Source organism: Dromiciops gliroides, chromosome 1 (assembly GCF_019393635.1).
Source record: "Dromiciops gliroides isolate mDroGli1 chromosome 1, mDroGli1.pri, whole genome shotgun sequence".
Lineage (NCBI taxonomy): Eukaryota > Metazoa > Chordata > Mammalia > Microbiotheria > Microbiotheriidae > Dromiciops > Dromiciops gliroides.
Genome location: NC_057861.1, coordinates 387,039,143 through 387,056,915, shown reverse-complemented (window position 1 = coordinate 387,056,915; position 17,773 = coordinate 387,039,143). Strand labels below are relative to the sequence as shown.

The following is a 17,773-nucleotide window of genomic DNA, read 5'->3' as shown; positions in this document are numbered from 1 at the left end:
GAAAGACTAAGGATACAGAGCCTCAGAGGTAGCCCAAAATGAGAAGCACATAGAATGAAATGGAGAATCTGTGATTTTGGAGATGATGTCTATAATCTCCTCCTAATAAGAACTGTTTGTACTAAATCATTTAGGGAGTAGAACAACTATTCATTCCAGCTAGAAGACCAATTAAGCCACTGACATATTCTAACACAAACCTGGGGGAGCTGAATGGCACAGTGGATGAAGTGCTAGGCCTGGAGTCAGAAAGATGTTTCCTCCTGAGTTCAAATCTGGCCTCAGACACTTACTAGCTGTGTGACCCTTGGCAAGTCACTTAACCCTGTTTGCTTCAGTTTCTTCATTTATAAAAATGAATTAGAGAAGGAAATGGCAAAACACATCAGTATTTTTGCCAAGAAAACCACAAATGGAGTCATAGAATTGAATGACTAAAAGCAACAGAACAACAACAAAAACATAGACCTGAAGCAAACTGCAAAAGGAACCAATGTTTTTACTTTACTCTTAAAAGGACTGTTAAATACAGAACAGTGATGGGGTAGAGGAGAAATTACAACTAAATGTGCTTCATTAAAATATTTTTAAAGGTCATTAACAGAGCTACTCTATAGTTTAACTTCATCTTTACCCACTGGAGGGCTTCTAGGTGGCACAGTTGATAGAGCACTGGGCTTAGAACCAGGAAGACTCATCTTCATGAGTTCAAATACAGCCTCAGATACTTTACTAGTTGTGTGAGCCTTGGAAAGTTATTTAACCCTGTTTGCCTCAGTTCTTCATCTGTAAAATGAGCTGGAGAAGGAAATGACAAACCAATCCAGTATTTTTTCCAAGAAAATCCTAAAATGGGGTCACAAAGAGTTGGATGTGACTGAAATGACTCAACAACAACAAAATTACTTATTGGAATCTATCAATATTCTGGGGTCCATTTGTCAGGGAGAGTTTATAAGGTCATTCAGGTGCATAAGAAACATGAATCCATTTCAAGGTGTTCCAAATGGGACATGACATACTAAATTCTACTCTCACATAACTCTAAGCATAAGTCCCATGTTTCTATTTATTTTTACCTTAGAATACATTTTATTAGTATTAACAAAGTTAACCATTGGATTACAAAACTAATTTTAGTCTTGTACCTAGCAGAGAGAGGGAGACAGGAGAGAATAGTCTCTATTTAAAAAAAATCTAAAGCTTTGGTTTACAATATTTATATTTTATTTCATTTAAAATCTCTTTATGCTTTTGAATATGATATAATTTGCATTAATTTGGAGTTTCTAATGTGTTGATCATCTAGCCACTTAAATTTCAGCGACTCGGAAGATCTAATCTATAGTAAATCACAATAAATTCATACTGTGCGTGCATACACACACACACACACACATATACACACAAACTTATACACAGAGAGCTGTGGGAGAAAGCCTGTATTTATACTTGCATACTTGTTGGCATGACTGTTTTCAATCTTATCAGCACTAGAATCCATAGCTTTGTTTCTTCATTCATGATCCAGAGTTCTGTCAGTCTTTCTAGCAGTTGACCATGATCCTTCCACAATTCCCTGAGCAACTGGTTGATCCTTAATCAATAGATTCAGTGACCTTCACTGAAAATTTCCTCTGTCTACCAGAAATAACAGGACCTCATATTTTTATAGTCATTATTTGGGATGAATTATAAATCTTTTATTTTCTTCTAATTATAATCTCAATTCAAGAAAGAAAAAAAACAAATATGAAAAAGATGAAACAGTTGGAATCTCAGGCAATGATATTCAGTCACAGGAAAGGTTCCAAGAAAACTGTACAATTGGAAAAATCTTTTTTTTCCTCTTAACTATGTGATGTATCTAAAGAGAAAAAAGGAAGTTTCCTTTGTATGGAGATGGTATGTTCTTGTTCTAAAGGCAGGGTAGCTTTGGGGGTGTGGAGAGGGGGCAATGAACAGGAAGAGGGAAGGAGGATCTGGAAGGAAATAAGGTGGGTAATAAGAGACATACCAAGGTATAAGCTGTTCTAGCTTAGGAAATGAGAACTGTCCACTTCAGAATTGGGCAGTGGTGGGGGGAGGGGAGGAGGGGGGCACCAAGGGAAAAGGGGATGGTTCTGAGATAAGAAAAATGTTCTTCATATGACTTAAAGGATAAAATGGCATATAAAGAAAGAAGTTTGCCTTAAAGAAGGAAATAAATCCCCAGGATCAGACAACATTCCTGTTCTTGAGGAGAATCCTTCCTCAGACACTTTCTGTATGACCCTGGACAACTCTTCATAGTCTCAGTTTCCTCTTCTATAAAATGGGGCTAATTATATTCCTTATCTCATGTAGCTTTTGTAAGGACCCAAACAAATAATAGATGTAAGATGCTTTGCAAACCTTAAAGCACTACATAGGTGCTTGTTATTATTATTATTATTATTATTATGAAATATGCCAATTCTGGTTTGACCTTGGACAAGCCACTTCTCCTTGAAGGGTCTTGGTTTCCTCATTCATAAAAAGAAGGACTAGTTAATAATTACTGACTTTTTCTTCAGTAGTAAATGCATCACCTCATTTGATCCTCCCAACAACACTGTGACATGGGTACCACAGGTATTATTTTCCTTATTTTATAGCTGAGGAAGCGAAGACCCACAGAGGTCAGCATTCCATGTGGGATTTGAAATCAAGGTTCTTTGGGCTCCAAATTCAGTTCTCTTCTCCACTAGCCTGGCTGCCCTTCTGGCTAACTGCTAAGGTCCCTTACAGCTCTCATATTTTTTTACCCTGTTCCTCTAAGGCAGATTCCTACAATGGGATACTCAGCCCATCAATTACTGGCCCATTTCCCACATCCCTTTCTTCTCACTATACAATATGCCCTTCTCTCTCTGAACTCAGAGCCCTTCTCTCTGTCTCAACCTCACCCCACCTGCCTTAAAAAGTAGGAAATTTGCAAATGATTCATTTCCTCACAATAATAAGAGCTTTTGAAATGTGCATATGCTTGATGCTTCAGATTGTGGCCCCATAAGTTGTTCATATCAGAAGCAAATCCTCATAATTTCCTCCTGAAGTAACAAATACAATTCTCCCTGTTTCTAAAGAGTGGGGAGCTGACACACAGGGAAATTAAAAGAATTGCCCTAGGACATAAATCAAGTCACTTACAGAACCGGTCGGATGGACCTAATGCCTCCATCTTTCACCCCATCAGCTATGCTACATCTCTTTAAAATCTCATGACACCATACTCATTGGGAAGAGGACTATGACAAAGAGAGCCGTGGAGTAAAATTGAAAGGTTTTCACTTCCCCAACCAAATGGTTTTGATCCATATCAACTTGTCCTTCCCCTCAAAATAACATTTTCTTCAATGTAGAGGAATACCAAAGCCATCTAGTCTAACCCTCTCATCTTACAGATGAGGGAACTGAGGCACAGAGAGAACAAATGACTTACCCAAAATAGCACAGGTGGGAAGTATGTTAGAGAGGCAGGATCCAAACTTTGGTCTTCTGATTCCAAATCCAGGACCCTTTCCACTAGTTACTTAAGAAGTAAGGGCTCATTTTTACATGGCTTCAAAAAAAATCACATAAAATCTACAACATTCAGACATATGAACATAATCACCAAAGACCACCCTAAGAGCAGTTTCCCCACTAATTAAAAAGCATACAGCCCTACGCTATCAGAATGCAACCTTCCACTGCCTTCATTGGTTGCTCATTTGTAACAGCTTTTACCAGCATAACAACAGCTATTATAATATCAAAATAATTGGGCTTTACTGGGTTTTCTTTCCTGTTCTCTCCCTCTCCCTCTCTCCCTCCCTCCCTCTCTCTCTTTTCTTCTCTCCTCTCATTCTTTCCCTCCTCTCTTTCTCTGTTTTTTACCTTTTTGCTTTTTCCAGGTGAAGTTTACAGCTTGGTCAGTGAGGCTGGTGTTGCATCCATCATGAGGAAATATAAATCCTTTGCCTTTTTGCCCCTCCTCCTTGGAGGCTTTCCATTTCTGTCCTAGTGATTCAGCCTCTTCAGTCACCTGGAGGAGAGGTACAAGACTTATAAGGAAATCCCTTTGAAAGCTGGCTCTGGGTTGCTTCCCATCCTGTAAAAACTCTTGTAGGACAGAGATTGATTCCCAGAGATGCAGCTAATTCTCATCTCTCTTTTCAGTGGCAAATGTGGGAAGATTCCTCAGCCTCAAGTCTGCCCCCCTGAAGATTTAAAGAAAGATCTCCTGTTTTCAAAAAAGGCAGCTCCCCCTTCCAAATGTCAGTGTGTTTGACTGGGCTCTTCTAAGTGGCTCTTGATCAGAGGGGGGAAAAGGGTATTGAGCAGGGCACATCCCACCCTCAGGTTTTCTTGTTCATCCAACGCTGAGCAATCCATTTTATGCGATGCTTGGGTAAATAATCCCTGAGCACGTCTCCTTAAAAGAACAGGAGAGTGAGTTCAAGGAAGGAGTTTAATTTGTGGTTACAATTTAAAAGCTTGGTGGGGAAAAGCTGCAGATCGCCCTCACCCCTGGCAAACCTTGAGCCGAGAGCTGATTCAGGTGGGTGGAGGGAGGGATGTGACTACACTGGGGTAAAGACAACAGAAAGCAAGGAAAAGCCCTAACCTCCTGAAGCAGAGAATGGAAAACTCAGCTTACTGGGACCAATAGCCCAGGTCTTCCAAAGGAACCAGAGGATTACTTGTAGACTATATTTTTGATTCTTATATTTCAAAGAAAGGTCTTTTGACCTTTAGTGGTAAGCCTCTAAATAGATAATCTCCTTAAGAAGGCTCTCAGGGGCAGCTAGGTGGTGCAGTGGATAAAGCACCAGCCCTGGTTTCAGGAGGACCTGAGTTCAAATCTGGCCTTAGACACTTGACACTAACTGTGTGACCCTGGGCAAGTCACTTAACCCTCATTGACTTACCAAAAAAAAAAAAAATGCTCTCCCCATCTCCTAGACTAAAGAATCAGGAAGAAACATTTTAAGAGCCTCCTATGTGCCAGGAACTGGCAAAAACAAGCTTAAAATGACAACTGCCACCAAACAGTTGTTGCCCTGAAAAATGAGTGACAGGCATTCACACCCACCCGCAGAATGAAAAAGAGCCAGTCATCTGTCAAGTCTTTCTCTGGTCAGACCAAGTGAATTTTCTAAAGCTGATTCAACCACACCTGCAGCTTCACTCACTTAGAAACCTGATACCCATTCATTAAAACAGCTCAGCTGCCTCTTGGGTGACTCCTAGTTTCATCTCCCATAAGTCCAAAGGAAGAAAGGATGGGACCTAGAGACTCTGGTTCAGCATTTGGTTCAGTGGCTGGCTGTTTGGGGGATAAAGCTGACAGAAGAAAGCCTTGTACAGAATCGGGGCAACACCCTTTTATATCTCCAAACACAGCCCAGGTAAAGGGAATGTAGGTCCTAAGATCTAAAGGTAGAACAGTTCTCAGAGGCAATCTAGTCTAACCTTCTCATTTTATAGATGAAGAAACTAAGAAGTTATTTGTCAAAGATCATTCAGGCAGCAAATAGCAGAACTTTCCCAAACCCAGGTTTCCTAAGTCCAAAATGACTGTTTTCCCTTCCCACATGTCTCTTCCTTTCCCATAGGGACACACTGCTCCTTGCTGACAGTCTTCAGATACTGCTTGAAAGGCCTTTGTCCACCCCCACCCAAACCCACCCCCAAAGTCATTAAAACTCCCAAAGGAAGACAATGACAGTCATTCCAAAGTGCAAGGGAGGGCTGACAATTTGAATGATCCTGGGGAAAGGGAGACAAAAAAACAAATTATAATCAAGTTGTAAATATCTGGTATTAAAACCTTCTGCCAGAAATTTTGATTGAGGGAGTGAAAGGGAAAGAATTTTAGCAGTTGTTGTGGTAAAGAAGAGGAAAGACACCAAGGAAAGGAGTGTTTCTGTATCTATGCCTATCATTTATCACAGTGTTCTGAACACTATACATATGCCATAAGAAATTCTTTAAGATGTAGTCAATTCTATAGCAGTGCTCCTGACAACAAACAGGCTGGTTTCTACACAAAGGTCAGCAACACACACACACACACACACACACACACATTCTAAGGGTATAAAGATACAATGTAATCATCTGAAGACCATTGCTACCTACGTGGCACAGAGGATAGAGTGCCGGATCTAGAGTGGGGAAGATGGGTTCAAATCCAGCCTCAGACACTTACTAGCTGTGTGACCCTGGTCATGTCACTTTGCTTCAGTTTCTTCACCTATAAAATGGGGATAATAACAGCACCTACCTGGGAGGTTCAAATGAGATAGGAATTGTAAAAAGTACTTAGCACTGCACCTAGCACATTATAAACACTATAGAAATGTTCCTTTCAAGACTCTCATGGTTGCCATCTTCTGATGCTCCCTCTCAAGACCTTTTGTGAAATGTGGTGCCCACAACTGAACAGAAAACTCCAGGGGTTGAAAACCAAAGCAGAGCGCAGTGGGAATGACCGCCCTAGTCCTAAACACTTTCACCGAGGCCAGATCATACTGCTGACTCATATTGAACTTGTGGTCTTCTACGAGCACATTCTTGCAGCCTATACCTGTCACACACAAATCCTAGAAAAACAAGAGAATGCCTTTTTGTAAATTGTCAAATGCTGTGGAAACTGGAACTACCACCATCATCAACGTCATATTCATATGGGAGACTGTTTCCTGGAGAATCATGATGAAGTGGATGGAAGTGCCTGGGAGAGAGTGATCTTTGAAACATGCATAGACATTCTATCACTGGGTCTGGTGAACTAACCACCTGATTAGAATGCTCTTTTGACTGGATACATGACCAAAACTGGGGGGATCTTCAAAAGGCCTTAGATGAACTTTACCAGTTTTTTATTTGGCTCCTTGATCTTGGTTTGACTTCTTCACTATTGATGCACATTGAAACACAATGATGTTAAGGGGAGAGGACTTGGGCCTTCTCCCCAGTGTCACTGTGACCTTAGTCCTGTTTTCTTGTTTATTCTTTTCTGTTTTAGGTAAAGCGATTAGAGACTCCAACCTTGTGACTTTTAAAAAGGAGAAAGAGAATGACCCTCCAGGGGACTCTCAGCATCCCAGGGTCCCAGGGTCCCTGAGAGACTTTGGAGGTCAGTTCACCATTGATGCCTCAAGAACAAGAGATGACCTTTATGAGTAACCTTTAGGACCCATCCCCGGCTGAGATATGGACTCATATAACAATCATACTGCATCTAGATGTGAATTTGCTGGAACAGATGTTATACAGAAATTATGCTAACAGTGTGACCCCTCTACTCAGAGACCAAGGTTGTTTAGGGGAGAACGTGACATTGAGGTGTTAGGGGAATATGTATGTTTGTTCTTGTTATATTCTTTAAGTAAATAGCCCTTTTTAAAAGCTAATTCATGTTACATGGTTAAATAGACCTGGGACACTAATTAATCACTGCCAGCTGTCAGGATCTCCTTGCCAAGACCAACCCTCTCTTTTTATACCTTTCTTTTTACTATTCGAAGACACCCTGTTTTCCAGAGCTAAGGCCCAGCAAGCAAGCTGTGCCCTGAGCTTGGCATAACAACAAACATTAACCCTCTGGATGAAATCTGCCACAGGAAAATCACAGAATTGTTTCATACCAGCCTCAGGTGGTCCCTGAGCTCAGACAAGCACCTGCAGGAACCACTTTTCTGGCCACGAAACCCAGCTATGAATCAAACTTGCCTTGTTCTTTCTATTATCCCTCATTGTGAGGGCTACAACTCACTAGCCACTGCTATATGTATTACGATTCAGCCTCACTAAAGGGAGGGAGGGGGTCTCCTTCTAGAGGAGGCCTGGAATGTGTGTCTGGTTTCCCATTTCCAAAGGAATAAAGAAAGCTTTTGGCTTATGACCACTGTTGGCCCTATTTTTGTTTTATTTTATTTCTTAGAGTTAATAGTGGTCATGATAACCTGTGTGCGCTCTCAGGTTTTGTTTTGGTTTTTTTGAGTTGGCAGAAGTTGCATAACCTCTGTGACTCTTTGGTCATTTATTTTCAGACTTGACACAGTTAAGAGTAGGAGGGTCTTGAGTTGCTGGCAGAAGAGATACTCACCACCTCCGGACTCTGGAAAAATAAGACTTCTGTCACTATATGCAGACGAATGAAATGTACATAGTCTGGTCCCCAGACAAATTTATGTCAAAATAGGTGATTGTTTTGCTTGAATTTTTAACATATTTTTAAATTACTAAACAGCTTAAATAGGAATGAAAATAAATGTAACACCTTCTCTTGGCTCACTCCCCTAACCCACATTAAAACTAGCACACTGGGGGACTAGCAGTCTCCAGAGAGTTGATTGCTACTATTTTCATGGTACTAAGGGTAACGCATTAGGTGCCTAGCTTCCTAATCAATCTCAGAAGCCCCCATTGATATGTTTCCCCTTAACAGTCAGCCAGTAAACTCACTTAGTTCTTTAGCAGTGTCCAGGCACTTGCCCTCACATCCCCACACAGTCAGTGAGAGGGCAAAGCATAAGTGTGGACTTTAAAATACAGTTACAGTAAAGTGCTCACAGAATATATTCTCCTGACCAAAGCAACTCACAACTCCAGAAATCCAGGGCCTCAATGAGATTTCTTTCTCCAGAGGATCCTCTCAAAATTCATTAAGGAGTTGGCTCCTTGAAAAATAGGACTACATGCGATCTTGTGGGGGGGGGGAAAGGGAGGGAGGGAGAAAAATTTGGAACTCTAAATCTTATGAAAATGAATGTTGAAAACTACCCTTACATGTAAACGGAAAATAAAATAGATGTTTGTTGCTAAAAAAAAAGAAAAAGAAAAGCAAAATAGGACTATATCTCCACAAGATGGATAGCTCAGATGAGTAAGTGTATTCTTCATAGGGAGCAGTGTCTTACTCGGATGGGTCAAACACTTAATGGGATCGATGAGACCAGTAACTAGGTGACTGGATTGCTACAAACTTAGTCTTTCTAGGTTACCAAGCAGCTGGTGCCAGATTAAGAGGGACAAACCACTATGCCCCCTGGATATATGCCATTTGGGGCCTTGCCATTGAATTCTTCTCAGGGCATTAATCTCTAGTGTACACACGTTGATCTGCTATATTCTTTGGAATCATTCTTCCATCTGCAGGTGTAGTCCATCACTAGTTCAACTGTAAGGTATTTATTGTTCACCTCGACTTGTGGTGTTACAATATTTTCAGCTGGAACTTTCCGTCCTCTTTCAGCTATGCCAATGACTCTTAGGATAGTATCAACAGAAGTCTTTTTTTTTACTCCCTCAGAGCCTCAGCTTTGAGATTTGGCACCTCCAGGCAGCAGATGGAAGAGATATAGTCTCTCCTGTTGAATAACCCTTCCTGGTTCAAAGCCAGTTCCCATAGTAAGATACTCCACCTTGGCTTATGATAATTGGTCTCAATCCAGTCAGTTACATTTTCCAGAGTTCTTTTGGAATCTTATGCAGATGAGTGGCTAAGGTCAAAGGTCAGAATACAGCCTGTGCTTTAGAGGCACAGGCATCTTTTTTTCTGATCTCTTCATGTGAAAACTGAACTATTTAAGCCTCAGAGGCTTCTTAAGATAAAGAATGCTTCTTTTGAATCACTGTCTCTATCTTCTTACCCTCCTTTCCAGGACACCCTATTACATTAATAAATATGACCATCTGGTTAGCATGATCCTTATCATCATCATATCTTAAGCACAGAATCTCAGAGTTAAAAGGGAGCTCAGAGCCCATCATCCCCCACCAGTTCAATTGGTACCTGAACAAGAATACCCTCTACAGTAAGTGATCATCCAACCTTGGCATAAATACCTCCAGTGAGGAGGATTTCAACAGCACTAACGTTTAGGAAGCTTTTACTTATATTACTTATATAATAAGCATTGAATAAATGCTTGTTGGTTGATTGATTAATTTGTTATTACATCTTCCCATTGATCTTATTCATTGAATTATACTTTCTCAACTCTATCAATTTATAAGTCCATAAAGCATCTGGTGGAAGAAGTACAGGATTAAGAGTCAGGGCACCTAAACCCTAACATTGGCTCTGACAGTAGTGCTCTATGCAACCCTGGACAAATCATTTTACTTCATGGAACTTGATTTCTTCTTACAAAAAGATGAGTAAGTTGGGATAGATTCATAAGGTCTCTTCCAGCCTAATACTCTATTTAAAAGAAGATTGATTGGTCCAAATGCCTTCTACAAACCTTCAAAGATGATAATTACCACCCCCAATATCTCAAAATGTTATCCTTTTGGAACTGGAAATCAAAGGAATGCCCATCAATTGGGGAATGACTAAACAAACTGTGGTATATGATGGTGGTGGAATATTATTGTGCTATAAGAAATGACAAGCAGGATGACTTCAGAAAGACCTGGAAAGACATGCATGAAATGATGTATAGTGAAGTGAGCAGAACCAAGAGAACATTGTACATAGAGACAGTAATGTTGTTTGATGAAGAACTTGACTATTCTCAACAATACTATTATTCAAGACAATCCCAAAGAACTATTAATGAAACATACTATCTATCTCCAAAGAAAGAACTGATATTGATGGAACAGACTGAAGCATGCTATTTTTCACTCTTTCATTTTTTTTCCTTTTAATCAAGTTTGCTTGTACAAAATGACAAATATGGTAAAGTTTTACATAATCATACATATATAACCCATATCTGATTGTTTGATGCCTCATGGAGGGGGAAAGGGAAGGGAGAGAAAGAGGGATAGAAATTGGAACCCAAAAATATAAATTAAAAAGTTTATTATTAAAAAAAATAAAAATATTTTTTTAAAAAGTTACCCTTTTGGATGAAAGCAACCACATCCTCTTTCACCTTCAAGTTTACAATCTATTTAACTAATCCCATCTGTACACATGATTAATCCATTAGCAGCTCCAACTTTTCTGAGGGAAAATTCTGCCAAAGGAAAAAATAAATGAAAGATAAGAATTGTCCTGATTGCTCACATACTTATAAACTATTGCCACTGATTATACTAAACTGGTTTTGAAGTCCCTAAAATAATATAAGATATATGAGGGCAGCTAGATGGCGCAGTGGATAGAGCACCGGCCCTGGAGTCAGGAGTACCTGAGTTCAAATCCGGCCTTGGACACTAAACACTCACTAGTTGTGTGACCTTGGGCAAGTCACTTAACCCCAATTGCCTCACTAAAAAAAAAAAAAAAAAGATATATGGACCCTGGATAAACCCATAGTAAAGAAAACTAAATGAGTAAGGGAACATATATTTCACTAGTAGATATGTTTTATGGTTTTTCTTTTATCTCTCTGTCCCATAGTCCTACCTTTCTTTTTTTTAAATTGTTTTTTTGGGGGGTGGGGCAATGAGGGTTAAGTGACTTGCCCAGGGTCACACAGCTAGTAAGTGTCAAGTGTCTGAGGCCAGATTTGAACTCAGGTCCTCCTGAATCCAGGGCTGGTGCTTTATCCACTGCGCCACCTAGCTGCCCCCTAACTTTCTTGATAACCTATTTGCTTCCAGATTATCAAACTCTTAAGTAGTGAACCTTAGAGGCTATCCAGTCTCATTTTACAAATAAGGAAAATGACGCTTAGAGTTGAGTGACTTGTCCAAAGGAACACAGCTAAGTAGTGGCAGAAAATCAAATCCAGGTCTTCTGATTTTCAGTCCAATTCTCTTTCTATTATGCAACACTTTGGCAGAATAATACCCAAGCACCTATTCAATTCACCTAGGTATGGGTGGTAAAATCACAGTGGATAGAGCACTGGGCCTGAAGTCAGGACCACCTTAGTTCAATTCTAGCCTCATATACTTTCTAGCTGTATGACCCTGGACAAGTTATTTAAACTCTGTATTGGTTTCCTCAGTTACAAAATGGGGATAACAATAGCACCTACCTCAAAGGGATGTTGGGATTAAATGAAGTAATATTAGTAAAGTGCCTGGCATATAGTGGGTCCTTACTATATGCCTGTTCCATTTCATCTTTCATACCTAGTTCTCTGATGGAGATGTTCCAAAACCACTACTGATGACACATCCAAGTTCTAGATCTCCACTTATTTAAGACATTTTCAAATGAATAGTTATCATTGTGATTCATGTGACACTTTCTTTTCATTCTCCTGTAACATGTTTAGGTGTGGAGACACTTGGATTCAATGCAAAAGTCAAGAATACTTCCCAAGAATAAAGAGTCTCCACTGGGATAGAGCCTCAACACTACAGTGTGAGCCCCTGAAAACATCTGATGTGGCTCTTCTGAGATACACACTGACAAAGCTCTAGAGGGTTCAGGGGCTCCTGAGGAGTTCAGTATTCCTTTTTCTTACATGGTATGTTTCCCTGAGGAGCTTAGTCTAGTAGTTAGAGGGTCAAATTTAGAGCCAAGAAAACTTCAGTTTGGGGCAGCTAGGTGGCATAAAGCACCAACCCTGGATTCAGGAGGACCTGAATTCAAATCTGGTCTCAGACACTTGACACTTACTCACTGTATGACCCTGAGCAAGTCATTTAACCCTCATTGCCCCATAAAAAAAAAAAGAAAGAAAAAGAAAACCTCAGTTCAAGTCCTGTCTCTGACTATAGGCAAGCCTCAGTACTTCCAAGTAAGTTTTTAAGACTCTAAGTTACAGACAAAGGACTAACCTGCCTCTGTGGAGGGAGTTTCCACACCAGGAGTTCTCTATAATTTCACTTCAGCACCAATACCTTGTTTGCCTAGAGTAAGTGGCTGTGAAATTCTGTCAGCGAATATGATTATTTGTGTTTGTATTTCTTTTCCTGATTATTCTAATTCATATTGTGGAAATATTTTTGATGACTAGGCCTATAATTTGGGGGGACTAATCTGTGGATGACTAATCTGGAGACTTTTGACTGTTTGGCTTTCTGACCGTCTATCTGACTGCTATTAATTTAATGTGGGCCGTTTATAAAGTTCCACCACACTGCTCCACTCCCAAAATTGATAAGCAAAATATTAAGAAGCCTCTTAACTAAATAATCAAAGCAGAGTTTATTTATGAGATACTATTTAAAATTAAGAATACAGGGAAATAAAATGTACAACCTGACTGAGTTGTGGTGTGTCTCTTTCCACTGCATCTCTTTCCCACATAGAAGCTTTCAAAAAATTAAATTAAGGGAAGCAGTGGAAAAAATTTTCTTTTAAAAAAAAATTCCTAGTGGCCCTTTAATTTTTTTTAATTATTATTTTTAAAAAAGATTTACCAGGGTAGTAGGTTAGTAACTCCTGCCTGGCTCGCCATTAAATATTGTAAAAAAAATTATTATTAGCTAACTAATCTAATCTTGAAAAATTTTATAATTGGACTTACATGAAAAATTATGATTATATGAAAAATGATAAGTTTAGAAAAATTATAATTGGGCCATAAATCCTGCCGCAGTTGCCATTCAAATGTGAAAATATTTTGAAATGACTAACTGGGCCTAATTTGGGGGTCTAATCTGACTAGAGGACTAATCTGGGGACTTTTGACTATTTGGCTATCTGACTGCTATTAATTTAATGTGGGCCATTTATAAAGTTCCACCACACTGCTCCACTCCCAAATTGACAAGCAAAGGATTAAGAAGCCTCTTAACTAAATAATCAAAGCAGAATTTATTTATGAGATACTATTTAAAATTATGAATACAGGGAAATAAAACGTACAACCTGTTGGCCTCTCTTTTCTCTGTTCCTGTTCCTTCTCATCTGCCGGCCTCTACTCCTCTTGTCCGCCCCGTCTCCTTGTTCCATCCCCTGAGTCTAACCCCCAGGTCTATATATATCTTTCTTTTCTCCACTCAAATCTCAGGGCTTTTTGCACCCACACACCAAGCTAATCTGCCAGCCAGGGCTGCGGCTGGTGGGGGGGAGGGGTGCACTTGAGCCTCACATGCCTCAGCACAGGCTATGCCAGAGCCCGGCCTGGACGAGCCCAGGATCTCTCAGATACCTCTGCTCAGGTCGGAGGGAGCTGGCTTTTTTCCCCCAACTGTCTGACCTGGCGTCTTGTACAGCCCATGGGGCTTTTTGGCTCAGCTAAAGCAGAGGGGGAGGGGCACCAGCACCTCCCACACAGAAGAGACCCTGAGGGCCTGAGGCTTTCTAATCTCAGCCTAAAGGCAGGGTCCCCAAATCAAAATAAATTTCCACAATATACATTAGTTTCCTCTGAACTCCTCTAGTGACTTACCTTTTATATGTATATGTAACCCATGGTTCAGTTTCTCAAGCACTGAATTTACATAGTCCATATTCAGTCATGGAAGAGATCCATAAATAATCTCTTTGGTTCATTTTGCCCTTACCCAGAATTTCCACTAGGAAATTTAGCATATACTGTTGTCCATGTCTAAGTCTTCACAGATATAGAAAGAAGGTATACCAGCTCCCATTCAAGCACACACTGTAGAAATATGTATCAGATATAGGACAACTTTTATTTCATCCCATAGAAAGAATGTAAAATGCTATAAAGGACTCATGTAAGTCTATAATCATCAAGAAAATGTCCTTCTCTCTGGTGAGTTCCCATTTCTATTCCAGGAATCTATAAAGGGCTCAAGTTTTTAGTGCCATCCTAAGTTTTTAGACCCCGGCTTAAAAAGGTAAAAACTTGGGATTGTTTAGCCAGGCACCTCCACATTCTCACCTTCTACCTGAGCAACTTGCATAGGCTGACAGCCTTATAGAATGACCCTAAGAGTTTGGTCTCCCTTAGGAAGGAAAATGAACTCGAGGTTTTTAGAGAGGCAAACCTTGTACCACCTGAAGGACTTTAAGCATTAATGTAGGGCAATGTCAAGATCTTTCCTTCCTTTGCTAAACTGCTTACTGCTCTTCCAAATCCGGGATCATCTGCTGAACCCTTGGCTGTTAACTCTTTTATTTTATTTTATTTTGACTGTTAACCTTTTTTTTTCAGGGCAATGAGGGTTAAGCGACTTGCCCAGGGTCACACAGCTAGTGTCAAGTGTCTGAGGCCACATTTGAACTCAGGTCCTCCTGAATCCAGGGCCGGCGCCCTATCCACTGCACCACCTAGCTGCCCCCTTGGCTGTTAACTCTTAACACCCTTCCAGAAGGGCGGCCATTTTAGTAACTCTTGATCCTTTCCCAAGAGGCTAGTATTCAGTAATTCCCACCCCCAGCTATTTGGCTCCTCTTTGCACAACTGTCATCACTGAATGTTAATGATTCCACCACTGCCACTCCATAACAAAACTCAGCAACTTAGGGTCCAGGGATTCTTCCTACTTCACCACTGATTTCTACTCCTGCCATTTCTTGAGATGAGAAAGAGGTTCAGCCACTTCCTCTCCATGATTACCATCTCTAGTGCGGGAACAAAATGTCACTTGGTCCCTAGGAGTCTGTACCAATCTTTGGTTCCAGCTCTCTCTGCATCTTTCAAAAACTGCCTATTTCCCTCCATCCTATTTTTCAACTGTTTATCCTTCTCTGTGTCTCTGTCTCTGTCTGTCCCTCTCCTTCCCTCATCCCTCTATCTGTTTCTGTCTCTTTCTTTCTCCCTATCTCTCTGTCTTTGTCTCTCTCTCTGCCTTGATGTGTCTCTCTGTGTCTCTGTCTCTGTCTCTCTCCCTCCTCCCTTCTCTTTCACCCTGTTTCTCCTCACCAATATTTTGCTTCTCACCACTGCTTCCCTCAATCCACTTTCCCTTCTATCAGTCTCCCACCCCCCATCCTCTTATCCCCCTCCCCTCCTAATCCCCTATAGGGTAGTATTTCTATACCTAAATTCTCTCTTTGAGCCAATTCTAATGAGAGTAAGATTCAAACAATACCCACCCACCCCCATCTTTCTATCTGCTGTAATACCTTTTATGCCTCTTCATGTAAGATGATTTACTCCATTCTACCTCTCCCCTCCCACTTCTCCCAGTGAAATCCTCTTTCTCACCCCTTAATTTTGTTTTGTTTTCTTTTGGATATCATTCCATCAAAGTCAACTTATACCCACACCCTCTATGTGTATACCTTCTAACTGCCTTAATAGTGATAAAGTTCTTAAGAATAACAAGTATCATCTTCCTGTGTAAGAATGTAAACAATTTAACCTTATTGAATCCTTTGTGTTTTCTCTTTCCTGTTTATCTTTTTATGTTCCTCTTGGGTCTTGTATTTGAAAATCAAATTTTCCATTCAGCTCTGTCTTTTAATCAGAAATACTTAAAATTCTCTATTTCACTGAAAATCCATTTCCCCCTGAAGGATTATATTCAGTTTCACTGGATAGGTGTTTTGGGTTATAATCCTAGCTCCTTTGTCTTCCAGAATATCATATTTCAAGCCTTCTGATCCTTTAATGTAGAAGCTGCTGAATCCTATGTAATCCTGACTGTTTCTCCACAGTATGTGAATTGTTTCTTTCTGGCTGCTTACAGTATTATCTCCTTGATGTGGGAATTCTGGAATTCAGCTATAATATACCTGGGAATTTTTATTTTGAGATCTCCTTCAGAAGGTGATTGGTATATTCTTTCAATGACTTTTTTATCCTCTGGTTCTAGGATATCAAGGCAGTTCTCCTTGATAATTTACTAAAATATGCTGTCCAGGCTCTTTTTTTGATTGTGGCTTCCAGGTAATCCAATAACTCTTAAATTATCTCTCCTCAATCTGTTTTCCAGGTCAGTTGTTTTTCCAATGAGGTAGTTTACATTTTCTTCTATTTTTCATTCTTTGATTCTGTTTGTCCTCAAAGCTGAGACTTAATGAGATATGAATGAACTAATAACCTGCCTTTCTAAGTTCACTGAACATTATACCCTCTTCATACACTCCCTTGCCAGTCAAACTAGCCTAATTCCTGTTTCCCAAATTTGCCATCATATCTCCCACCTTGGTGCCTTTGCCCAAGATATTGTGCACCCCTGAAATATACTCCTTCTATACCCTCATCTTTTTTTTTCCCATCTACACGTAAGGGTAATTTTCAGCATTCATTTTCATAAGATTTAGAGTTTATACCTTCATCTTTTAACACTAGGTTTCATCCTGCTCGTGGGTCACTTCTGATGGCACAGAAATATGAATATGTTAAGCAAGCCATTTCTGATCCCTGACCCTATGCCTGGTCTTACCCTCTTCCTCAAATTGTCATGAACCGCATATACTTATATGTCTCTCTATTCTATCTGCCTGATAGAAAATAAGCTCCTTGAACTGAACCTGAAGTCAAGGAAACCTGTGTTCAAATTCCTTCTAATGTACTGACTAGATTGTGATCCTGGACAGGTCTCTGAACCTCTCTGTTGCCCAAGTTTCCTCATATGTAAAAGGAAATGGCTGGAATCAATTTCCTGACAGCTCTTAAAATCCATGATTATATGACTGTTTATTATTTTGTCTTTGTCACCCAATGGCTAGCACATCATAAGCATTTGATAAATGTTGGGTTGAATTGGATTTAGTTTTTTAAATGTTCTGTCTTACCATTGAGAGAAATTGCTGGCAATTAAGAAAGTACCTGTCACTAGCTGTCACCAGGGCATTATTAAACACCTCTGAAAACTCAGCACATTCCAATTCACCAAGTCATTTATAAACTTTTATATATATATATAGTCATTTTAGAGTTCCTATGTACAAAGTAAGCTATAAAGGTACCCATTAATCCAATGAGGAATTCTCATCAGGGTATTTACCAGTACCAGGTCTTTGATAAAGTAACTTGAAGCT

At 40.0% G+C, this 17,773-nt stretch overlaps 1 protein-coding gene across 2 annotated transcripts in view; it reads right to left on the bottom strand.

The window, feature by feature from the left end:
* Positions 1-17,773, bottom strand: part of SERPINB11 (serpin family B member 11) — a 75,305-nt gene that overhangs the window by 33,854 nt on the left and 23,678 nt on the right. Inside the window, exons 1-2 of one of the 2 annotated variants that reach the window (XM_043986534.1) lie at positions 3,901-4,149; positions 3,464-3,553 (exon numbers count right to left, since the gene is read on the bottom strand). Coding sequence is in view for 1 of the 2 variants with exons in the window: in XM_043986526.1 (XP_043842461.1) it covers positions 3,901-4,048 (148 nt within the window). In the remaining variant the exon portion in view is untranslated. Of the gene's footprint in view, positions 1-3,463; positions 3,554-3,900; positions 4,150-17,773 lie in introns of those variants that run through there. The other variant, XM_043986526.1, reaches the window with a different exon arrangement.